The sequence below is a fragment of the Schistocerca cancellata genome, chromosome 5 (assembly GCF_023864275.1).
Source record: "Schistocerca cancellata isolate TAMUIC-IGC-003103 chromosome 5, iqSchCanc2.1, whole genome shotgun sequence".
NCBI lineage: Eukaryota > Metazoa > Arthropoda > Insecta > Orthoptera > Acrididae > Schistocerca > Schistocerca cancellata.
This window is the reverse complement of record NC_064630.1, coordinates 623,670,808-623,696,868: the sequence shown is the minus strand read 5'-3', so window position 1 is coordinate 623,696,868 and position 26,061 is coordinate 623,670,808. Positions and strand designations below refer to the sequence as shown.

Here is a 26,061-nt window from a genome sequence, read left to right as displayed (position 1 = left end):
GACGCCAGTGATGATCCTGATTTGCTCAAAAGGGTCATAACTGTTGATGAAATATGGGTTTACAGTTATGATGTCGAAACCAAAGCCCAGTCGTCCCAATGGAAGCATCCCAGAGATCCAAGACCGAAAAAAGCACGCCAAATTAGATCAAATGTCAAAGTTTTGTTCACTGTTTTTTTTTTTTTCAATTACTGTGGCGTAGTGCATCATGAATTTTTGCTTCAAGGCCGTGTGGTCAATAAGGAGTATCACCTTGATGTTATGCACTGTTTGCAAGAAGCAATACGCAAAAATTGTCCGGAATTATGGAAAAACAATTCATGGCTGTTGCATCACGATAATACACTTGCTCATTCATTGTTGCTTGTGAGAGATTTTTTGGCCAAAAACCACATAACAATCATGCCTCACCCACCATATTCACCTGATTCGGCCCCACTGGAAGTACTCAAGGCTGTACCAAAAAGTGCTTATGACGAAATGCTTCGAGGATTGGAAGAAACGTTGACACAAGTGTATTGTATCTGAGGGAGTTACTTTGAAGGAGACAACATGAATGTCGATGAATAAATAAATTATTTTTTCATAAAAATATAAAGTCACCTTACTTTTTGAACACACCTCATATTTTGCCAACAATGTAAGAAAAGACAGATTGCTTCTTACTGTAAAGAAGACACATCCAGTTACAGACAGGCACAATTGAAAGACACTTACATAAAGCTTTCGGTCACAGTCTTCATCAGTAAAAAAGACACACACACACACACACACACACACACACACACACACACACAAAGCATTCCAGCCCGAGATGCTGGAGTTGGCGCTCTCGTGTGTGTGTGTGTGTGTGTGTGTGTGTGTGTGAGAGAGAGAGAGAGAGAGAGAGAGAGAGAGAGAGAGAGACAGAGAGAGAGAGGTTTACTTGCTTTTTGTGTGTGTGTGTGTGTGTGTGTGTATGAGTATGAGTATGAGTGAATGGTGTGTGCCTCTCTTTTACTGATGGTGGCTGTGGCTGAAAGCTTTATGTGAGTGTCTTTTTATTGTGCCTGTCTGCAATTTGATGTCTTCTTTACAGTTAGTAGCAATCTGTTTTTTCTTACATTGTTGATATTCCTACCTGGAATTTCCATTGTTTAACTAGTGTATTTAACCTATGAGGTAATGAAATCACTTCATGTTTTTTAAAACTGATGCAGTGAAAATATTTTGTGTGTCCCATATTGTAGATTTTCTGTTGTAGAGAGAAATACAGATATCCCATTTTCATTATGTACAAACAGTGTCTTCAGGTGTGATATCTAAACTGTAATTTATCTTTAAAATAAACCAATGCAACAGCCTTGGAAATCATATTTGCTTTCTTTCTTCTTTTTGTTCAACATTCATCATTAGTTTCTTTATATTCCCATCTACTTTTGGAATATGTTATTAAAGGAGCAAATTTAAAGTGAGTCAACATTTGTATCTAACTCTCTTTCATTCTCTTTTTGTTGGACATATATGATAGCTGTTGCTGCAGCTTTGTATGAATTTTCACTTCCCTTATTTTTATAATGGATTTTGCCTAACTATGTCTTCTGTTGTTCTAAACTTAAGTAAAACACATTTTTCCTTGTGACATTTATCATCTTCATTGATATGTGCGGGGTCCATTCTTTTAGACATGTCTGAAAGAACAGACACAATCATCATATATAATTAAGGTGAGGATGATCAGTTGATTACTCCAGTGCAGATGCACACCATGCTCGAACTCTTACGGGAATCGGCAAAATGTTATGAGCAATGACAGAAATGGGCAAGGGGCACTACATCAGTAGTGAGTGGGTAAGTTGAGAATTTGGGTCTGATAGGAGGTGTACTAGTGTAGTCTGTGCCACTGTGATGATCACTGTATCTGGATGGCACAGGGTCAGCGCATCTGCCAAGTAAGCAGGAGACCCGGGTTTGAATCCCAGTCCGGCACAGATTTTCAGCTTTCCCTATTGATTTAAATAAATGTCTTCTAGCAGACAATTCATTAATTCCTTTATGTCTTCTTCATTTAGTTCATTGAACTACACTTTTTGTGTCAATGAGAAGTTGATTTTCCTTAAGCCAAAAGATTGCATATGTATTCAGTAACACAGTAGTGCATGAGTAATAATACACTGTTACTAATATGTATGCTGGAAATTTTGGTCTCTTCTTGGGTTGTAACATTAAGTAGTTTTATTTAGCTACAGATGCATTGCTTACTAATGAATGAGAAAATATATAGCCATTGAATTGCTAATAGCTGTTTAATTAACATTGTTATCTATGGCTCTGAATTGAAAATCGACTATTACTGTTTATACATACTAGTCATATACTGGTCATGATGTTAGTAGCAGTTTTCATAACTTGTAAGTTAAGATAGTTCAGATGCCTTATAACACTCTTCTCTATGTCTCTGTAGGATAATAATGTAAGAACTAAAGCTTGTGAGGGTATTATGGTGATTGCTTCAATATCGTCTGATGAGCATGCTTTGCATATAACACGGCAATCCAGCCTACCTCAGACATTGTGTTCAAAACTGAGAATGTTGTTTGATGCTATCCCACAAGATATTGATCCTGTTGAGCTGTACAACATGAAGTTTAACTGGGGGTAAGCGTTATAACACATTGAAGTATCAAAGTTTTTAGTAATTCACATCTTATATACATGTATACTTGTTTTTCAGCTGTAAAAATTGATTGGCATATTCAACAGTTCCATAATTAACTGTGTTTATATTAATGTAATGGTGTCTTGCCATAATAGAAATTTATTATTGCATGTTTATTAACATGAAATTTAAGCCAGGTGTTAAGGATTAGACAACTAACATTTCATTATGAAAATTCACTTAGATTCTTCTCTTGTGCAGACATAAATGAGACATATAAAACTAACTACCCTTGTGAATTATGTTGTATTAATTTTTGTGATATATATATGCTGCTGCAGATGTACACTACTATTCTAAAGCACTGTATGTCCCTATATAGAATTTTGAGAATTTTTGTATAGAACTTCTAAAAACTCATTCATCTTTGAAATTTCAAATGTTTGTTAAGGGAGGATAGTCTGCAAGTGAGAAGTAATATGTTAATAAAGGACAGGATTGTTTCCATCATTTTGATTCAAGGAAATACGTCAACAATACTTGTATATCTGTACAATGACGTGCCGTGTCATAATATTAAAATATTAATATTAAAATTAAATATTTTGATGAAATTTTCCAAAGTACTTGTGTATCACAAGTACTTTGTTCAGTGGTCATACTTTAATTAATTTTGATATTTAGTTGGGCCCCCCTTGGCCCTTACAACAGCCTTCATTCTCTCAGGCATGGAGTCGGATCAATTTTCTAATGGTACTGATGTCAACTTCATGATGCTAAACTTTCACAATCACCTCCAGTTGCCCCTATTTTGTTGCAGGCTGCTTCTTCGGAACCCCTTTACCAATTAGTCACCACAAATTCTCCCTTTGGTTTAGGTCTGGTGACTTTCCCAGCAATGGAAATTTCCTGATACTCAATTCAGTCATGACAGAATGAATCTGAAAAGATAGATTTGGATGATTTGTGAAAGCAGTAACCTTGTAAATTGTATTAAAAAGATACAATAATGAAAACTTCCCTCTTTTGATACATGGCATGGAGCCAGATCCTATTGGAAAATCACTGCACATCTGTGAAAGCATCACATATATGAACATTAGAGGATGCCAAATCACAGCTTTGTATTGATCACTGGTCATTGTTCACTAAACAAAGTACAGCCTTTCCACGCCTTGGTATGTTATCACTCTCCACACCATTACCAATGAAGCATTTTTCATGGTTTGCACATTGGTACTCAAGATCCATCCTTTCATTGAGTTCATACCTGGCAAACTGTGGTCTGTTACTCAGCAAGAAAAATCAGCTTTCACCTGAAAGTATCACAATTCGCCACTACTCTTTTGTCCAGTTTATGTGCAGTCTGGCCCATGCTAGCCTCTTTTTCCTCATTCCAGTAGTTAAAAATGGCTTTTTCTTGGCAACTCTAGGCTACAGTCTCATTGTATAGAGTCTTTTCCTAACAACAGATGAGCTGGAATCAACTCCGATTGCCTCTTGCCATGCTTTTGCCAGTTCAGCTGAAGTAACACTCATGTTTTTCTGGCTTAGTTGAGGAAGTATTCTGTCCTTCCGGGACAAAGAAATGCATGGGTGCCCACTTTGTAGTAGATTTTCCATATTCCCCTTGGCCATTAGCTTCTCCAGACTTCTACTCATGGCTGAGCACAATTTCAGAGTTCACTTTGTTGCTAGGCATTGTTACAAAGCACTCTGCCGCCCCCCCCCTCCCTCCCCCGCAAAAAAAATAATATATATATATATATATATATATATATATATATATTTGTGTGTCTATCAACATGCCAACACTTTCGCTTGGTAAGTTACATCATCTTTGTTTTTAGATATATTTTTCCCACGTGGAATGTTTCCCTCTATTATTTATATATATATATTTCTTTGTGAAGACATGTAACTAACAAAAGAACGCAGCCAAGGGCATGCACTGCTTTAGAACAGTAGTGCATGTGGCCGCGTGTAGACCTGAAAAATAACTTTGTGTTTGGAGGTTATCCTAAACACATTGGATAAAAATTTAGTCTCCCACAGGAGACATCATGATGATACTGTGTAACACACCTGTAACCTTGATTTTTTGCCCCCATCAGTCTACTGGCTGGTTTGACGTGGCCGCCATGTATTCCTCTCCTGTGCCAACCTCTTCATCTCGGAGTAGCACTTGCAATCTATGTCCTCAATTATTTGCTGTACATATTCCAAACTCTATCTTCCTCTACAGTTCTTGCCCTCTACAGCTCTCTCTAGCACTATGGAAGTCATTTCTTGATGTATTAACAGATGTCCCTATCATCCTGTCCCTTCTTCTTGTCAGTGTTTTTCACATATTCCTTTCCTGTCCAAATCTGTGCAGAACCTCTCATTCCTTACCGTATCAGTCCACCTAATTTTCAACATTTGCCTGTAGATTTGATTCTCTTCTGTTCCCGTTTTCCCTCAGTCCATGTTTCACTGTCATAGAATTCTGCGCTCCAGATGTACATTCTCAGAAATTTCTTCCTCAGATTAAGCCCTATGTTTGATACTAGTAGATCTCTCTTGGCGAGGAATGCCCTTTTTTCCAGTACTAGTCTGCTTTTGATGTCATCCTTGCTCCGTTTGTCATTGGTTATTTTGCTACCTGGGTAGCAGAATTCCTTAACTTTCATGACCGTCAGCCCTGATGTTAAGTTTCTCGTTGTTCTCATTTGTGCTACTTCTCATTACTTTCATCTTTCTTCGATTTACTCTCAGTCCGTATTCTGTACTCATTAGATTGTTTATTCCATTCAGCATATCATGTAATTCTTCTTCACTTTAACTCAGGATAGCAATACCATCAGCAACTTGTATCATTGATATTCTTTCACTTTTGAATTTTAATAGCACTCCTGTACCTTTCTTTTATTTCCAACATTGCTTCTTTGATGAACAGATTGAACAGTAGGGTTCAAAAACTGCATCCCTGTCTTACACCCTTTTTAATAAGAGCACTTCGTTTTTGGTTGTCCACTCTCATTATCCTCTCTCTGCTGTTGTATATATTGTATATAACCCGTCTCTCCCTATAGCTTACGCCTCCTTTTTTCAGAATTTCGACCATCTTGCACCATTTTACATTGTGAAACATTTTTTCCAGGTTGACAAATACTACAAACGTGTCTTGATTTTTCTTTAGCCTTGCTTCCATTACTAGCTGCAACATCGGAATTGCCTCTCTTGTGCCTTTACTTTTCCTAAAGCTAAACTGATCATCATCTAGCGCATCCTCAATTTTCTTTTCCATTCTTCTGTATTTTATTCTTTTAAGCAACGTGGATGCATGAGCTGTTGAGCTGATTGTGTGATAGCCGTCTTCAGAATTATGTGGATGATATTTTTCCGAAAGTCAGATGGTATGTCGCCAGACTCATACATTCTACACACCAACATGAATAGTCGTTTTCTTGCCACTTCCCCCAACGATTTTAGAAATTCTGATGGAATGTTATCTATCCCTTCTGTCTCATTTGACCTGAAGTCCTCCAAAGCTCTCTGAGTCTAATACTGGATCTTCTATCTCTTCTAAATTGGCTCCTGTTTCTTTTTCTATCACATCAGACAGATCTTCCTCCACGTAGACGCCTTCAATGTACTCTTTCCACTTATCTGCTCTCTCCTCTGCATTTCACAGTGGAATTCCTGTTGCACTATTAATGCTATCACCATTGCTTTTTATGTCACTGAAGGTTGTTTTGAATTTGCTATATGCTGAGTCAGTCCTTCCGACAATCATTTGCTATGTGCTGAGTCAGTCCTTCCGACAATCATTTCATTTTCGATTTCTTCACTTTTTACATGCAGCCATTTTGTCTTAGCTTCCCTGCACTTCCTATTTGTTTCATTTCTCAGTGACTTGTATTTCTCAATTCATGAATTTCGCTGAACATTTTTGTACTTCCTTCTTTCATCGATCAACTGAAGTATTTCTTCTGTTACCCATGGTTTCTTTGCAGTTACCTTCTTTGTACCTATTTTTCCTTTCCAGGTTCTGTAATTGCCCTTTTTAGAGATGTCCATTCCTCTTCAACTGTATTGTGCACTGAGCTATTCGTTGTTGCTGTGTCTATAGCCTTAGATAACTTCAAGCGTGTCTCATCATCCCTTAGTACTTCTGTATCCCACTTCTCTGCGTATTGATTCTTCCAGACTAATCACTTGAACTTCAGTCTACTCTTCATCACTACCACATTGTGATCTGAGTCTATATCTGCTCCTGGGATTGCCTTACAATCCAGTATCTGATTTCGGAACCTCTGCCTGACGATGATGTAATCTAATTGAAATCTTCCCATATCATCTGGTCTGTTCCAAGGATACTGCCTCCTCTTGTGATTCTTGAACAGAGTGTTCGCTATTAGTAGCTGAAATTTATTACAGAAATCAGTTAGTCTTTACTGTCTCTCATTGCATGTCCCAAGCCCATATTCTCCTGTAACCTTTTGTTCTACTCCTTCCCCGTACAGCGGCATTCCAGTCCGCCACAACTATAAGACATTCCACGCCCCGACCTGTTGAATGTTATCCTTTCGTTGCTTATTCAATTTTTTTCTCATTGCCACCTCCCTGTTGGCAGTCCCCACTTAGAGATCCGAATGGGGGACTGTCCTGGAATCTTTTTCTAATGGAGAGATCATCATGACAATTTTTCAATTACAGGCCACATGTCCTGGACACACATTGTGTGTCAGTAATGCATTGGTTTCCATTGCCTTCTGCATCCTCATGCCATTGGTCAATGCTGATTCTTCTACCTTTAGGGCAGTTTCCCACCCGAAGGACAAGAGAGTGCCCTGAACCTCTATCTGCTGCTCTGCCTTCTTTGACAAGGCCATTGCCAGAATGAAGTTGACTTCTTATGTCAGAAAATCTTTGATCACCAATGCTGATTATTAATCAAAATTTTTGCTATGGTGGCGTTTCGAACCCAGGACCAAGGACATTTTTAATACTAATCAAAGACGCTACGTCTAGACCATGCGTTCTGTGTCCCTGATAATGGCCTCCAAATGTACCTGCAGGTTTACAGCTGAACATCTCTCTCCCCTTCCTCCACCCCCGTTCCCAAGCTGTTGAGGATTAGATCCCATAGAGCTATCAGATTGCGAGGATGTTCATTGCTACTTTTCACTCACTGTTCCAAATAGTCCTACACTTTTTTCTATAGAATTAAGGGTGGGTGATTTAGTGAGCTAGTCAATGTCTTGATAGGGTGCCTAAGTGTTCCTTACACCAGAATCATACTCGTGTATTCCTGTGGACATGACTGTTGTCATCTTGGAAGATATAAGTGCTCAAAGCATACTTATCGTGAACACGTAGAAGAAATAGCACCACTTGGTCACCAAAGCTGTTGAAATAAACATTATGGTTCAGATTCATAGTAAACTGAATGGGTGACCCCAAAACGTTACTGAAACATCACAGAACCACTTCCACTCTGAACTACACCCTCTACTTACTGGATGTTAAAGACATTATTGGCACATCAGTACACTAGATGCCTTGCACCATTGGAAACGAGGCGAAAATAGTGAATAGTTGAACCACACTACATGCCTTCATTCAGCTACTGCGCAGTTTCTGTGTTATGTGGCCTTTTGAAGATGTGCAGCTGTAGGCAATGGCCTTTTGCAGTTCCATGACAAGTAACAATATTATGAAAAGCATATATGGTGATTAGCAACTTTCCTTCTCATATCATCTCTATTACCTGTTGGTTAGGGTCTTTTTATGACCACTGTTCTTATTCCATGTTACGGGGCTGCGAGTGTTACATCTTGGCCTGTAGACACATTGGACAGATCATCTTGATATACATACGAGTTGGGCAACTTCATTAATAGTGTGGTCATAAGTATTCCAAACTTTATAGCTCCTTTCTGCTATTAGTTGGGAGGATGGCAGTTCAAACCCAAATCTGGCCATCCCAAAAGCTAGGATGGTTCCTTTGGAAGGGCAAGGCCAATTTTCTTCCCTATCCCTGACACAATCTGAGCTTGTGCTCTGCTTTTAATGACCTTAATATTGACACGACGTTAAACCCAATCTTCCTTCTTTCCTTTTTCCTTTCTGCTATTCTGTTATCTCTCTTTGTTAAACCATATTACTGCATTGATTCCATACATATGACTGGCAAATGCATACCCCTTCATTGCCGTGACTGAAGCCAGCAGTGGAAGATCACATGACTGGCTGGTAGCAGTTCTACACCACCTATACCACTCCAAAGCTGCTAGTCTGCTTTTTTAAGTGGGAGACTAATATTTTGTCTGATGAAATGACTTTGAGTTTAGTTACAGTGATGGAAAATTTAGGATGCGTTGTGCATATCTGTACGGAGATAGATCACTGCCCAGGTGAACGACAGAATTGTCGAGCGGCAAAATGGCACATCAAGAAGTGCAATTACCAGCATTGTGGCTTTGGCAGAACAACAGCTGTTAAAAATAAAAGAAAGAAAAAAATGATGATAGAAAATCGTGGGTGGAGTACACATGTTGGAGGAGTAAAAATAGATACCTCACCATACAGCTGTGATGTTGAGTGATTGATAGCCAGATAAAAAAAGGCTGAAAACATTGCCAAGCTTTCATACAAGATTAAGGAATGATCTGAAGTTCTGCCAAGATAGTTAGGTTTAAAATTATGTTTTGTCTTTTCCTTCAAGAAGTTAACATTGACGTGTTATCTTGCTATGGTATCGTTCAAGTGGAATGCACATACTGTTATTTTACATAGATTTAGAGATTCTGTCCATGCATGTCTTGTAATACAAATTCTGGGTTTATGGATTCCTGGACAAGGAATTTTCTCCTTATTTTTGAATGTTGGTGGTAAGTCATCCACATAGCAGAAATAGGGATAGGAAAAACTGACCAGTTAAAACCAATACTCGTATTTTAGTTCTGAATGACAGGTATTTTTCAGTATATGTTTGGTCTTGATTATAACAGGTGTTTTTATTTTTTACAAATAACCAGATAAAAGAAACCGAAATATCAATTATCCATAGCAGCAGTGCCAATTTTTTTTATTTTTAAACAAACCTTTTTTTATTTGTTAAATTTCCATTGCTTTGAAATATTGTGTTGTTATAGAAAACTGGAAAAGTGACGAGTGCTAGTTTAGTAACTGTCGACACAGATGAGCAACAAACACGTGGCATGAAAATTGCAGTGCAGAGACAGTTATGTACCCGTTACTATGTGGCATGATCTATTAAATAGTACACATGTACATGCAATATGCAAGACTCGTCCCATTTGATCTGTATGGTAATTTGTCACTGTCATCGTCAAACATAAGGTGCTCCATTTGCTTTAAAAGATTAAAAATGGGAGAAGCCTCAACAAACTTGTGATGTATAAGCAGAAATCTTAAAACTTAACAGTTCATTCATAGTTACAACAAAAATAGACAGCAGCTGATCTAGTGCCTGTGTCTACATAATATGCCTTTATCTGCTTGTAGGTCTTGAAAACAGACAAATTAACCCAAAGAATAGAGTTCTTCAACATCAATTTTCATCCTTTAGGACTGACTACTCATAATGTTCAAATAATGGTATGATCCCTGATTACATGATTTTTAAGCAGAGTTTCAAAAACTTAGAATTAAAATGAGAATACCAGTGGTTTTTTGTAGCTGTCAACCACATAGCACTTTTCAGGAAAAGTAACACCTGTGAAAAACCCACACGATCAATGCTAAAAATTCCCCAATTTTACACTTCTTCCTAGCAAGGTCTACTTCAGTTCTAAGTTCTTACTCGATGTCTCACTTGACGTCGTCCCTTTTTCTTCCTATTGACATTTGATGTGACTGAACGAGTTATAAGTGGCACAAAAGACAGATGGTTTGCGCCATGGGTGGTGGTGGTGTACTTAATAGAATATTTGAGGCCGTCATGGAGAGGAGAGATGAGAGAGAGGAAATGCTGACATAAAAGGTGTTGCTAACACAACTTGCGATATTTAGCTTCACAGCACAGTTACGAAACAACTACTGCTAGGTTGCAGCAGTAATGGAAAAACAAGACAGCCAATATGAAGTGTTCCAGACCGAGCCAATACGTGACGGAGGGGCTCAGCCATCACCTTTTCTTGTGTCACTTATAGCTCAGTCTTATCTTTTGGCATGTATTTCCGATGTACTGTATTCAGCAACAATATAAATCGTCAACATTTTTAATTCAAACACTGAGTCTCGAAGAATATTTTTGGTCATAATAGAGGAAACTTCACCTATTTCCGGCTAGTGAACTCTTATGGGCTGGTGACTTTTTAAGTCACCCAGTACCCAGCACAGGCCCCTCACCACACTGAGACACATAAAATGAGCTCGCCTGCTGGATGTGTGGTGAGGGGTAGTGGCTCTTCAGTGATGGGAGTACAGGTAGAGGTCAAAGCATTTTGTGAAGTGCTGAAAATATACTTTTTTGCAGATGATGTGCTATGACAGGGATGTCACATGGAAATAGAACAATGGTTTTGCAAAAGTACATTTTAAAGGCTTTTGTGTTCATATATGACATGATACAATTGCAACAACTCTATACACTACTCATGTATATACTTTGCACCACACACAATAGCTAGTAAAGCTGGCAGCAGTGATAGAGGGCATGAAGTGAAACTATAGCACCTGAGCTTTCTTTCAAACTTACATTTTACACAGTGTACAGAAATTCACGGAACCGACTCCTATTGAGCTTTTAGCATCAATTGGGGAATTAAACTCATTTTTTCATGTCCCTGTTTCTCTCATTGAGCCTAAAATAACACTTTAATGGTGGTGAGCATATGAAGTGTGGCTTGTAAGAAAGGCATTAAACAGTAACAGCAGTGGTGACAAAGTGTGTCATTGAGCAGATGTCCGCATTTATGGTTATGGTTTAACCACTTAGTTGCTGTGATCTATTTGGTTTAATTCAACATGTTCATCAATTTTTGTTCTTTTAGTGAGTGAGCACAAAATATGATCTCTCGGAAACACTTGTTTTAAACATATAATTTGCAGTCGTAGCACGTCAGAAAAAGGCTCGATTACCTTGTATCCAGATACCAGTTTCGATTTTTGATGAGTTTTAACTTACTGTTATACATCTGTGTATTTTTAAGAACCGATGTACTTCATTACCACAAATTATTGTATAAATATAGTTTTGTACATTTAGTTTCCTTCACTTAGAAGGATTTTATACAAAGTATTGGAGAGGATTGTGATTTTTAATCATATATACCAATTACATGTGCTTCTGCTCATATTTTCGGCATTTTAACGTTTTCCTCGATTCTGCATTTTGCGCGATTTTGCGTTTTTTAAGTCTGGATAGCATGAAAATGTAAAATAAGGGGTCCCTCTGTATATTTATCTTGTAACTGAGGGAGTCAAAATTTTTCAACATTTGTTTGATTCCTGCATTTATCACAGTAAATAATATGAATAAAAAACCTAAAGTCAGTTATTTTGCTGATGCTGTGCTGTTCTTGAATATTCTGCCTGTGCAATTAACAGATGAACACCGTCGTTGGTTATGATACAGACATTCATCATAGTTGCATGATGATGTCAACATGTAAACACAAAGTCATTAAATGCCAGTATGATCAAGCAACAACACTGTTATGTTGTGTTAAAGTCTCCTGGACTGAAATTGACTTTTTATTGGGAGATTATACTCAAAGTTGCACATAAAGCCTGTGTCTGTTAGTAGAATCACATCCTGCCAACCCTGAAAGAAAAGTATATGCACTGCAGCAATTTATAAAACTACAACGAGTGAAAATAACCTTACTGGTGCAACTCATCTGCAGTCTACACTAGCACTGAAAGCATTTTCCCGTACTCTGAGTACACGGTAACACATGTAAAGAATTAAACAGTAACAAAAAACTGACAGGACAGGACAAAATCAGTGTTCTTCTTCTGCTCTTCTGCTTTCCAAAAAAACTTTATGCAAGAAATTTAATAAAGCTGGTGAAGACAAATAATGTCAGTTATGAAGCAGCAAGAAAAATTTGTATCTGAGAAATGTTTATCTGAGAGATGTTTGAAGTTGTGTGTTACATGTTGGCATTGCAAAAGTCATTTCTGCTTCTTTCATTGAAACATGTGGTGCTGTTCCATTTTGTGATATTAATGTTTGAGGAATTTCACTTATTTTTAAGTAAACTCTGACTTATCCAAATTTATAGTAACTTCTGATTTCCAGAATGCTTCTAAAACTTGATGTAAATGTTGATATGTTCTTCTCAGAATGTCAGACTAATCCCTATATCTTCCACATAATTGGTAATATTTTGCAGTGATTTGTTTCACATATTTGGTCCAGCACATACATATGTAAGTGCTGCTGACAAGTGTAACCTGAACAACATTCTCTTGAATTCATCATGTCTTCCGTTTTAAGGAAACAATGTGTACTTTCTGCTCTCTGAATGCAGTTGTATCTGCCAATAACTGCTGGTCAAGTCACAACTAGTTAAATATTTTGTGCTTTCTAATGTTTGTATAATGCCTTCTAGATCTTTGTGTTGATCCCTTTACAATAATATACTGTAGTTTACAGGTCTTGGACCCTTGAAGGTTCTGACAGACCCATATTTCTTGCCTACAACATGTATCAGGTAACACTATTCATTCGCAGAGCACTCTGCGGCTGTGTTAATTTAACATACAATGAATTTTGTCACAAATTACCTTTCTCTCTGGTGATGGAATAGGATAACTCTTACTTCTGAATTGTTCAAGGTTTTTAACGTTCAGAAGTGGACAAATCCTTTTATAAGTTCTGTCTTTTTGAGAAAATGTTCAAGTAACATCTTAACAATTCACTAATTTCTTCCTTCTTTGCTACATGCAAATTCACCAACTGTTCCATCTTCTGATGGATTGCACTGACAGCATTCTGAGTGAAATATTCTCTTTTGTAATTAATCCTGTCTTTATGTCATAGCAGAGAACTGTCTTCCTCTTACTTACATGTCCTAAACATCCACAAATTCAGGCATAGAGCACCAACATTATTGCCATTGAAATATCCTTTAAAATAAATAACCTTCTCACTACCCTACAGATGCATGCAGCCATGATAAAAATCTAACCTGCAGTTCATTTCTGTCAGCCAATCAGTACCCAATATCAGTCCCCTTATTGAAGTTTTTGCTACCAAAAAGCTATGCTTGTTCTCTTCCACTTGTGTGTTGAAGTTCAACAGCACTTGCCCTATAATATTCACAGAAAAACTGGCAACTTCTCTCATTGTTCAAACTGCATAAACAATTTTTCCAAAACTGCCCTTAATTGTGCACCAGAATGTAATTATGAGTCAATATCAATTAAAGACGTCAAGGGTTACTCCATTATTCTCTCATTTTTTCCAGTACATCTTTCTACACATTAAAATCCAGCTGGTACCATATCTCCTTAAGACTGGTAGGCCATGACCCATTTTTTGATTTGTGAGTCTCATCTGAAACTAGTCTCAGTTTTTCAAGTTTTGCTGTGGCTGTCCATGCTCTTCATTCCCAGAATGTTTCAGTGAATTTTCAAAATTCCTGCATTCTTCATTTGAAGCTGGAGATTATGATAATTATAATTCTGATAGTGATCATTGTGGTTCCAGCAGTGATCATCTTTTGATATCATTCCATTTCCTTATTGATTACATCTGTTAAGTGGCACTTAATGTCTGATTTCTCCTTATTTCCATTATGAGTTACTGAATTTGGAATTTCAAATGAAAATTCATTGCATCTGTCTTTCAGAGCATCTCATAACAACCCTGTAATTGACTCCTGGGAACAAGTGTTACATTCCGTAATTTTTTTTTTAATTTTTTGTCCATTGGTTTCAAAAGCTGTTGCTGGACACCAACAACCAGTTTCCTTGTTTTGCGAATATTTGCCTTTTACATTTAGCAAAATCTGTTATCATTTGACCAGCAAAAACTGGAGTTTGACTGTGTAGTTTAGGACTGCACTATGTCATGCTTGCTTTGAAACTCTTAAGTGCAGATCTGTTTGGTTTAATCAATTAAATGATTGAATTCCTTCATGGTATTTGTAATCATGTCCCACAGTTCTTGACGGTTATGTTCAAACTTCTTGTCAAGAGAATCAAATTTCTTAAATTCATAACCTCTTTCGTTTCTCTATAGTGTTAAGATTTCTCATTCAGTCTTTGTGACATTACTGCGGTGTAATTTCACAGTCTAATTACATAAACCATGCAGTACTAATTGACAAAACTATGAAGACCTCGGTAGTCACTTTGCCTCCTGTTTCTCAACATAGTTCATGTTAGCCATGTGTGTTGATAATGAAGACCAAGCTGGTTAGAGACAGGAAAGATTGGGGGGGGGGGGGGGGAAGAGAGAGAGAGAGAGAGAGAGAGACAGAGCACTTGGCATTGTAGATGCAGAATTGAGAAAACTCAGTACAACTAACATAATACTGGGTGAAAATAGTGGAGTAGGTAATAGTTGACACTAAAAGAATGTGCAACTATCTGTATTCTCGAATTTTGTTACTATTAAAGGTGGCTGGGTACATAGTTATGAACTGACCAGTCTGGATATTGTGCATTAAGTTCCACTTAAAGGAGGAAAATGGTCATGAAGAATCAAGATAACACAATAGGTGGATAACCCTTGACATATTTTCACTAATTAATATGTGACTGATTTGTTATCTGTTTATTTCTTCCATCTGTACAACTTCTCTGTACTTTTTCTTCTCTCTTCCTCATTCTTACCAACTTTTATAACTCTACTAGCTATCAACCACAGCTGTGCTCATATACCAGTAGTTTTGTTATGATTAGTGTTGGTGAGTAAGTAGGCTATTGTATGTGCAATAACATAAGCTTCCCTCTGCCTATTTGGTTAAGCATAGGTTGTTAAGGGGCATGGACAGAATCATGCATCAATGCATTGTGATACTGAAGTAGTTATATGTTATGCAACAAATTAATAATTTTTCAACATGATTCATGTTCATGGATGTAGAAAAAAAAAAAAAAAAAAAAAAAAAAGATGTTTCAATCTGTACCTCATCCTCTTAGGGAGTTGATGTATGTTGTTATTTTTTAAAATAGCCTATTTTCTTCCTCAAGTTTGAACCCATTTCATTGAAATCAGTTTACAGTTTAGTTGTTAAAACATACCAAACAGAATTATCTCCACATTTATAATATTAGTATGGAAGTGTGGATTAAATATGTGAGGATTTTATAAGCATTCTGTTTGTTGCATTTGTAATCTCCCCCCTTCTTCCTAGTTTCAGCTATTGTCCACGAGAAGCAAAGTCTTTGATGAAAAATTTGAGAGGTGCAAGGATTACAATAAACTTTCTAGCTTACTTAGCTTTTAATGTAGAGTTGGCACCAGTTCTTCTTGTCTAGTGGTCTGATTCTTGAAGCTGAAATTCTCACATTTTATGTCCTCATGGTTGAATTGATCTAAATAAATTTGAAGCTTGCTGTTGCAGAATTTTTGTTGTTAGGTTAATATATTTTGTCACATTTACCTCATGGTTGAATTGATCTAAATAAATTTTAAGTTTGCTGTTGCAGAATTTTTGTTGTTATGTTAATATATTTTGTCACATTTTAGTGTAACATACAGTCTTTTGAATTTTCACATTAACAAAGCCAAAATTACGTTGTTTGCCCAAAATACAAAACTATGTCCAGTCACATCAGAGACATGCTTTCTACTACCTCAGTGTGCGGTAATAACCATTTCCAAAGTGTTTACAATTTTTCTTGACAAATGCATTTCTATTGATTTCTATTATTATTTCATAAATGAATCAAGAAATAGACATAGTAAACAGTACTAGATTGCTTAATTAATAATAGAAATTTTGAGTGTGCCAAATATTTCATAAATTTAAATGTTTCTACAAAAAATTAATAATAATAATAATTTTAATTGTACATTCAGAGCTACTACTTATCGATTGTAACATCAAAAATAAAGTAATTCCTTTTCTTAAATTTTAGCTTGAAAAATAACATATTGTGCACTGAGATAATATTGAACTGCCCAAAATTTGAAAAATAATACTGGTTCTGACAACTACTGTTGAGGAAAAGTAATGCTAGAAGTGGATGTCCAGTTACATATTGAATTGTATTATGTTGAACATACCAACCGATAAAAGCATTTTCACAAATACAATATAATTCAAAAGTTATAGAAGAAACAGCCTTTTCAAAGAGTAATTATTTTTCTGTAATTCATGTAATATTCTTCAAATCAATAAATATCTTGTACTACACACTTTCTAAAGTAGCGTATGCTGTTCCCCAGATTTCAGTAATGTAGTCATGAAAACATAACACACAGAGCTGGGCCACTTTTGCATTTGTAATATGAATGCCATCTGCAGATTTTCCTTTATCTCATCTATTGTTGCAAATCTTCATCCTTTCAATGAGGTTTTCAACTTTGGAACTAAAACAAAGATAGGCAGGGACCAAGCTTGAAGAGTATGGAGGATGAGGCAGCACAGTGATTACTTTTTTTGGTGCGATATTCATGCATCAAAAGGAATGATTATGTGGGCACGTTATCGTGATGCAAGGGCCATGAATTGTCTTGCCACATTTCAGGCCTTTGCTGTCTCACATTTTCTTGCAGGCATTGCAATGTGTTCCAATAGTACCATCGATTAACAGTTTGTCGTGTTGCACTAAATCATAATGAATGAATCCTTCAAAATTAAAGAAAACTATCAGCATAGCTTTGATATTTGACCTGACCAGACAAGCTTTTTTTGGTCTTGGAGAACATTTCCTGACCCATCATGAAGATTGAACATTGGTCTTAACATCATCACCATAGACCCATGTCCCATCAGCAGTTAAGTGTTCCAGCGTAACATCAAGCACCAGTATGATGGTCAAGAACATTAGAGCAGAGAGGGCTGTGAAGGAAACGTCAGCCGATAGTACGCTGACTGACACCTCTCTAGGACGACAATGAGACAGCAGCGGCATCTACAAGAAGAGGTCGTAAGTGCCTCGCCGCCTGGCCACAGCTCAGTTGAAGACTAACCTTCTATGAACGCTACAGCAATGAATTATGAACAGTATTATTTCACATGTATTAGAATTGCTATACTGAAGAGATGTACTTATTTTGTCTGTTGCCCATTGCAATAGTATTGAAGGAAATTGACAGAGGTCCGAAATGCGAAATAATTTGGGTGAAGGTCACGGTTAAAGCAGGCTCAGACATGGTAATTGGATGTCTCTATAGGCCCCCTGGCTCAGCAGCTGTTGTGGCTGAGTACCTGAAGGATAATTTGGAAAATATTTCGAGTAGATTTCCCCACCATGTTATAGTTCTGGGTGGAGATCTTAATTTGCCGGATATAGACTGGGAGACTCAAATGTTCATAACGGGTGGCAGGGACAAAGAATCCAGTGAAATTTTTTTAAGTGCTTTATTGAAAACTATGTTGAGTAGTTAAACAGAGAACCGACTCGTGGCGATAACATATAAGACCTTCTGGTGACAAACAGACCCGAACTATTTGAAACAGTTAATGCAGAACAGGGAATCAGCGATCATAAAGCGGTTACTGCATCGATGATTTCAGCTGTAAATAGAAATATTAAAAAAGGTAGGAAGATTTTTCTGTTTAGCAAAAGTGACAAAAAGCAGATTTCAGAGTACCTGATGGCTCAACACAAAAGTTTTGTCTCAAGTATAGATAGTGTTGAGGATCAGTGGACAAAGTTCAAAACCATCTTACAGTATGTGTTAGATGAGTATGTGCCAAGCAAGATTGTAAGAGATGGAAAAGAGCCACCATGGTACAACAACCGAGTTAGAAAACTGCTGCGGAAGCAAAGGGAACTTCACAGCAAACATAAACACAGCCAAAGCCTTGCAGACAAACAAAAATTACGCGAAGCGAAATGTAGTGTGAGGAGGGCTATGTGAGAGGCGTTCAATGAATTCGAAAGTAAAGTTCTATGTACTGACTTGGCAGAAAATCCTAAGAAATTTTTGTCTTATGTCAAAGCGGTAGGTGGATCAAAACAAAATGTCCAGACACTCTGTGACCAAAATGGTACTGAAACAAGGGATGAAAGACTAAAGGCCGAAATACTAAATGTCTTTTTCCAAAGCTGTTTCACTGAGGAATACTGCACTGTAGTTCCTTCTCTAGATTGTCGCACAGATGACAAAATGGTAGATATCGAAATAGATGACAGAGGGATAGAGAAACCATTAAAATCGCTCAAAAGAGGAAAGGCCGTTGGTCCTGATGGGATACCAGTTCAATTTTACACAGAGTACGCGAAGGAACTTGCCCCTCTTCTTGCAGCGGTGTACCATAGGTCTCTAGAAGAGCGTAGCGTTCCAAAGGATTGTAAAAGGGCACAGGTCATCCCCGTTTTCAAGAAGGGACGTCGAACAGATGTGCAGAACTATAGATCTATATCTCTAACGTTGATCACTTGTAGAATTTTGGAACACGTATTATGTCTGAGAATATTGACTTTTCTGGAGACTAGAAATTTACTCTGTAGGAATCAGCATGGGTTTCGAAAAAGATGATCGTGTGAAACCCAGCTCACGCTATTCGTCCAAGAGACTCAGAGGGCCATAGACACAGGTTCCCAGGTAGATGTCGTGTTTCTTGACTTCCGCAAGGCATTCGATACAGTTCCCCACAGTCGTTTAATCAACAAAGTAAGAGCATATGGACTATCAGACTAATTGTGTGATTGGATTGAAGAGTTCCTAGATAACAAAATGCAGCATGTCATTCTCAATGGAGAGAAGTCTTCCAAAGTAAGAGTGATTTCAGGTGTGCTGCAGGGGAGTGTCGTAGGACCGTTGCTATTCACAATATACTTAAATGACCTTGTGGATGACATCGGAAGTTCACTGAGGCTTTTTCAGATGATGCTATGGTATATCGAGAGGTTGTAACAATGGAAAGTTATACTGAATCGCAGGAGGATCTGCAGCGAATTGACGCATGGTGCAGGGAATGGCAATTAAATATCAATGTAGACAAGTGTAATGTGCTGCGAATACATAGAAGGAAAGATCCCTTATCATTTAGCTACAATGTAGCAGGTCAGCAACTGGAAGCAGTTAATTCCATAAATTATCTGGGAGCACGCATTAGGAGTGATTTAAAATGGAATGATCATATAAAGTTGATCGTCGGTATAGCAGATGCCAGACTGAGATTCACTGGAAGAATCCTAAGGAAATGCAATCCGAAAACAAAGGAAGTAGGTTACAGTACGCTTGTTCGCCCACTGCTTGAATACTGCTCAGCAGTGTGGGATCCGTACCAGATAGGGTTGATAGAAGAGATAGAGAAGATCCAACGGAGAGCAGCGCGCTTCGTTACAGGATCATTTAGTAATCGCGAAAGCGTTATGGAGATGATAGATAAACTCCAGTGGAAGACTCTGCAGGAGAGACGCTCAGTAGCTCGGTACGAGCTTTTGTTGAAATTTCGAGAACATACCTTCATCGAGGAGTCAAGCAGTATATTGCTCCCTCCTATGTATATCTCGCGAAGAGACCTTGAGGATAAAATCAGAGAGATTAGAGCCCACACAGAGGCATACCGACAATCCTTATTTCCACGAACAATACGAGACTGGAATAGAAGGGAGAACCGATAGATACACTCAAGGTACCCTCCACCACACACCATCAGGTGGCTTGCGGAGTATGGATGTAGATGCTTGCTACATCTCATTGTAAATTTCTCGAAGTTAAGTATTGCCATGTATCTTACTGTAATAAAAATCCAGTAATAGGATTTGCTTGAATTGTTGTCTAGCGATCCGAGAAAGCAGGTTTCCTAGGCACCCTATATTAGATAAGTGGACAGGACACAACATTAAGGAACATCTCGTACTCATTTGTGTGATTCGAAAGTTCTTCTCAGATTGTGAGGCAAAGGTCTTTCTGGTCGTGGCTCATGAGCCATGGGACGAACTTAATGACAAAACGATGTGTTCCAAGATGTTGGCAGGATTTCAGACATGATCCAGCTGAATGTTACATCCTTCTGCAATCTCTTGGAGAGTCAGTCTTCGATTGGTATGCACAGTTTCGTTGATGTTCCTGACATGAGTGTCGTCAGTAGATGTTGAAGGGCAACCTGAACAAGGCTCATCTTTAACTTCCAACCAGCCATTTTTAAACCATGTGAACCATCAGTAACACTGAGTACAGCTTAAGCACTCATAGCCGTAAGCTTCCTGTGTCGTTCAGTGTGTCTTTGTGAAAGTTTTCTTGAGTTTGAAGCAAAATTTAGTGCAGACGCATTGCTCCTGTAACGGTGCCATCTAGAAATTCGCAAATTGTGCAACACAACATGCTACACATTACAGCACTGAACATTAACTAACAGATATACAAAAATGAAACTTCCAGCAGTTACATATTAAATACAGGTATGTGCAGGGATTCCAACCGCATTTCGCTCCAACACACAATTGATGCAAAATTATGAATGTTACGGAATTTTTTGAACAAACCTCATATTAGAATGAATTTTTACACATCTTTTAATTTCCATCTTTTTCCTCAATTGTTGTCTGTTTTTGCTATTGTTAATTCCCAGCAGCGAATAATTTCCACACGGCTTTCTCTTTCTTTTTCACTTGTTGTGAAAGTTAACGTTTCTCAATATTGTATTCATTGCCTCAAACCTTGCTGTGATGCTCATGGTGTAGAGTTCATATTAAATACTATTTTAGAGATAACATTCTGTCTATAACCTACATTGCTATCATCTGTCTGATGAAGTGTGTCCATACTGTTAATAGCATGTTACACTGTGTGTGCTCTAACTGTACACTATAATGATCACTAAAAAAGAAAAAGAATGTTAGAACGATCAGTAACAATAAAAAGAATGTTAGAACTCAACTTTTCCTCCCTTTTGTGTTTGTTATTGCTATTTGTCTCTTTGTCTTTGTCTTTAGGTTTGATACTCCTGCTTGGGATGAAGGAGCACCCTTTCCCGGTTGCCGTGAAATTACATCATTTTTTGCATGGCTTGACTACTGCAACCAGGTTTGGATAGCTCTGTCATATATTATTGAATATGGTATGATTAGTGAAATACTTTGTAATCATACTCTTCTTTGTTGTTGTGTTATTTTGTGATGTACTCTTGTTTAGAGTTCATTATGACTTGTATTGGCAAGAAATATCTTTGATCTTTAATATCTCATAAACCAGGATGTTAGATGTAGTTGCTGTTTATACTTAAATAGGGTTGCCACAAGTTCTAGATATTAAGGAATTTCAAATGTATTAGGGAAATCAGGGAAATATCAGCAAAATCCCTCCTACCATTCTCCTCAGCTTGCAGTCAGTTCTGCCACCACCTTTTGCCACTAGCCTAGCAGCTGCCAACGAGAGGCATGGAGGCCTGAGAAGGGGTTTGTTTGGATCTGATTCTCAGAGATTGTTGATGCAGCGGCCGGAGACGGCAGTCATGTGTGCACGAGTTGTGTCTGAGTAACTGTGTGAATGTGTGTATGCTCTTGTTTTCTGACAAAGGCTGTGGCCAAAAATTTAGTTGTAAGAATGTGATTGTCTTTTCTACGTGGCTGTCTGTGGCTCGGTGATCAACTTTACGGTGAGTTGCTACCTATCCTCATTAGTATTGATTCTCAGAGTATTTGTGCAAGTTATCTGTTGCATGGATTGATCACCCCAGTCTCATTTCATCAACATGGTGCCTGTGACATATGAATAGCTGGCCACACTAGTGGGTGTCCACGATGGGCCAAAACCACGGGCCATTTCTGTCGGTATCTCTAATGGATTGGGTCTGCCAATCTGAAGCCCATCATTTAATGTGCTAGCCCTGCCCATCAGATGTAGTCTCACTATTCTGCTTGCAGGTCAGGTCTGTTTGTGTGTGGCATAATGCAGTGGATTTTTGTAGTTTATCCAAGGACCCAGGACTGCGGTTCTCCTCGGCAGGCCAGAGGCCATGGGCGATGGATTTCAGGACTGTCTCACCGCAAGTGCATTGTACAGCGCAGTGCTTTATAGACATTTTATTTATTCTAGTACATTTTGGCACGTTGAAAATAATTTGTGTGTTAGAAAGTATTAACAATAAGAAAAAGAAAATTGTGGCAGTCGTTGGCAGTTTGTACACTACATACTCATATATTTCTCGAAAGAAAAATCACACAATATCTGTAAAATAATAGACATAACAGAGTGACTGATAACCGACAATAACAAACATAGTAGAACCAACATTTTATTGGTGGCCATCTATAGTGTTGGTTTACACAGCTCTTCTGTGTCTTACATTCTTCTTTCAAGAGGCTTACGTTTTTCTGGGGTTATTTCTGAAATCAGTGAGGGGATTTTGAATCTGTCTTGTGACTCCAAGACATTGCATATTTTTGTCACCAAATGTGTTTTGTTTTATTGAAATGAAATAACAACAGTGGTCTTAATGAAACACATATACCATTTGGATTGCTTTCTCCATCTAAAAATGGTTCATTACAAAAGCTGTTGATGTTAGTACTTAAGATTCTTGCTCACATGGGGGAGAAATACGGAAGTCCTTAAATTTTTTTTCAGCTTATGGCTTTACTTACCCTTGAGATCTCAAAATTTGTCAGGGAAAAATGCTAAAACTTGTCTGGAAATTAGGGAAACATCTTAGAATTTCACCTGGGAAAACTTGTGGCAACCCTGTTAAATTACGTTGTTTTCCTTTGCAAAATAGTTTTGCATGTAGACATAAAACATTTGTTTATTGTTATGCGGTAACAGAAATTAAGGGTTGAATGGGGTAACAGAAATTAAGGACTGAACAGAGAAAATGTAAAACCAAATGTAATTCAACACTATCTCACATCTATTTTCTCTAATACAGCTGAGGTATCATCTCCACCCCTGTTTGCAAATCGCAAAAAAATTATAAAAGAATATTAGGTATATTTAATCCTTCATCAGACATAGGAAGCTTACACACATTCACACAAGCCTGACTCACACACACATGGCCAGTTGTCTCTGGGCACTAAGGACTGACTGAAGCTGCATCTGAGGTAAGCAGCAATATTTGCTTGAGTGGGTAGTGGGGATACAGAAGAGGCATGGAGCCGGGAGGGGGAGGGACATCAGTGTAGAGGTGGAGGAAGATCGTAATGCTGCCTGTGGGAGTGTGGAGGGATGTCGTGGGGTTCAAGATAGTGCTGTTGGGTACAGCATTGGAGCATTTGGAGGCTGTGCTGGGGCGTGGTGAACAAGGGGAGAGGGGAAGAGGAGAGGAGAGAATTAGAGAAGAGAAAAGGAACACGCAGGTGCATTGGTAGGATAGGAGGCATGTTGTATGGTACTGGAGTTGGAGCAGGGAAGGGGGTAAGCAGGTGGTTGTTATTGTAGATGAAGATGCCATTGACAGTGACGAACAGATCACTGGGTGGGAAAGGAGTGGGAACTGTAGAGAGTCTAGTTAATTTTTAGGCATTTTATCCCTATTGACAGTAGTGTCCGATTCATTATGTATTTTTCTCTCCACTTTTTTCTAGGCCTGGCTCACTCAGTAGTCACACTTTGTATATTTTTACAAACATCTTTTGCGGCTACTGAATTTTATTATGACAACCCAACAGTGTGGTTTGTCTCTTAACATGGGTGACTTCCTGAAAGCTGAGACTCATTAAGTCTATCTATATTATGGAAATGTAATCATTGTGAGGACTTGTCTGGTGGACATTATTTTAATTCTCATTTTCAAATACACTGATTTGTTACATGAGCTAGAGATTAATTTTATACACGTGGTGTGTGTTCTTTCAGACATGTCCAAACGAACAGACACTATTTTGATCCTGCAGCCACTGTGAATCAAGACATAAAGGAGTTAAAGATATTAGCTGCCAGTGGGCATTGATTTATATCAATGGGGCAAGTAATAAATTCGTGCCGGACTGGAATTTGAACCTGGGGTACCTCCTTACTTGACAGATGTGCTGACCAGTATGCCATCCAGATACAGTGCCCGCTGGCAGCTAATGTCTTTAATTCCTTTGTGTCTTGGAGATTTATTTGTTGTCTGAATCAATCAATACATATAAAATAATAAGATAAAACTATTATTTTGGTATTAACGATAGCCTGCAGCCTTCATGAAGTTCATGACTGACACTATTTATGTCTATAGACAAGGCTGCATTTTTATTTTTGTTGGACCAGTACCAGGTTATGTGCCCATCTTCAGTGGTCATGTATTTTATTTTTCTGCCCACATAGAATCTCTATAGATGATTTTGGAAATCCTACTTTATTTTGTAGCTGGTTTTAAGCACATTTTTTTAGCGTTATGGATGAGGCAGGTATTGTAAAGCACACTGACTCATCAAAAAAACTACAAGGAAGTGCTGAAAATCAGCTAAAAATATAAAATAAAATCTCCAGGAACGTTTACAGAGAGCACAAAGTAAACTACATTATCATTGAAGATGGGCATCTAATCGGATACTGGCCTGACAAAAATAAAAATAAACACTTGGCCTTGTCTGTAAATATATAAATAATGTAATTCATCAAAAACTGTAATTTAATTTTATATCATAGTTGCTGGTAACATTGAAGATCAAAATTATGTCAATAATATGTTTTCTGAAATAAAATACTTAACTAAGCATTGTTCTATACTTAGTTGCCTGTTTACTGTTTCTGTAGCTCGTCCAGGAAGCTCACAAAATCATAGGAGACTCTATTTCTAAAAGTATAAGAAGAGACTTTCTGGAACAATGCACGTCTTTACATTTGGTCAATATTGATGATGATCAAAAATTGGGAATAATTGCTTTACTAAGAAAAGGCCTTAGAACTGTGACAGCACCTGCTCTTCTCCAAGGTATAAATTTTGTGTCCTATGTAAAGTATTAAGTTCCACGTTATGTGTTTAATAGATAGTTATTTTCTTATACTTAGAATAAATTCTTCAAGAAAAGTTTTGTACCACCTCCATATAATTAGGATAATTACAATTCTGTTAGTTGTTGCCATGACAGGACATCCTGTGAAACATTACTATATGCCTTCTCTGAAAACTACCAAGAGCAGATAGTTTGGAATCCCACACAGGATGGACATATATTGGATCTAGTGGCAACAGGTAGACCTAACCTGTTTGAGAAAGTCCACATTGAAACTGGTATTGGTGACTATGTAGGTGTTGTAGCACTAATGATTACCAAAGTGCATAGGGCAGACTAAACAAATAGAAAGATGTATTTGTTCAGTAAACTAGATAAAGAGGCAGTAGTATCATATCTCAGTGAGGAACTTGAACTTTGATCTGGTCAGAAGTATGTAGAGAACTATG

At 37.7% G+C, this 26,061-nt stretch overlaps 1 protein-coding gene across 4 annotated transcripts in view; it reads left to right on the top strand.

Annotated features, from left to right (window-relative positions):
• LOC126187941 (FHF complex subunit HOOK interacting protein 2A-like) overlaps positions 1–26,061 on the top strand; it is a 203,017-nt gene that overhangs the window by 73,114 nt on the left and 103,842 nt on the right. For all 4 annotated transcript variants that reach the window (XM_049929312.1, XM_049929311.1, XM_049929314.1 and 1 more), the window contains 3 exons: positions 2,444–2,637; positions 21,668–21,758; positions 25,413–25,590. In XM_049929312.1, coding sequence (XP_049785269.1) covers positions 2,444–2,637; positions 21,668–21,758; positions 25,413–25,590 — 463 coding nt within the window. The remainder of the gene's footprint in view (positions 1–2,443; positions 2,638–21,667; positions 21,759–25,412; positions 25,591–26,061) is intronic.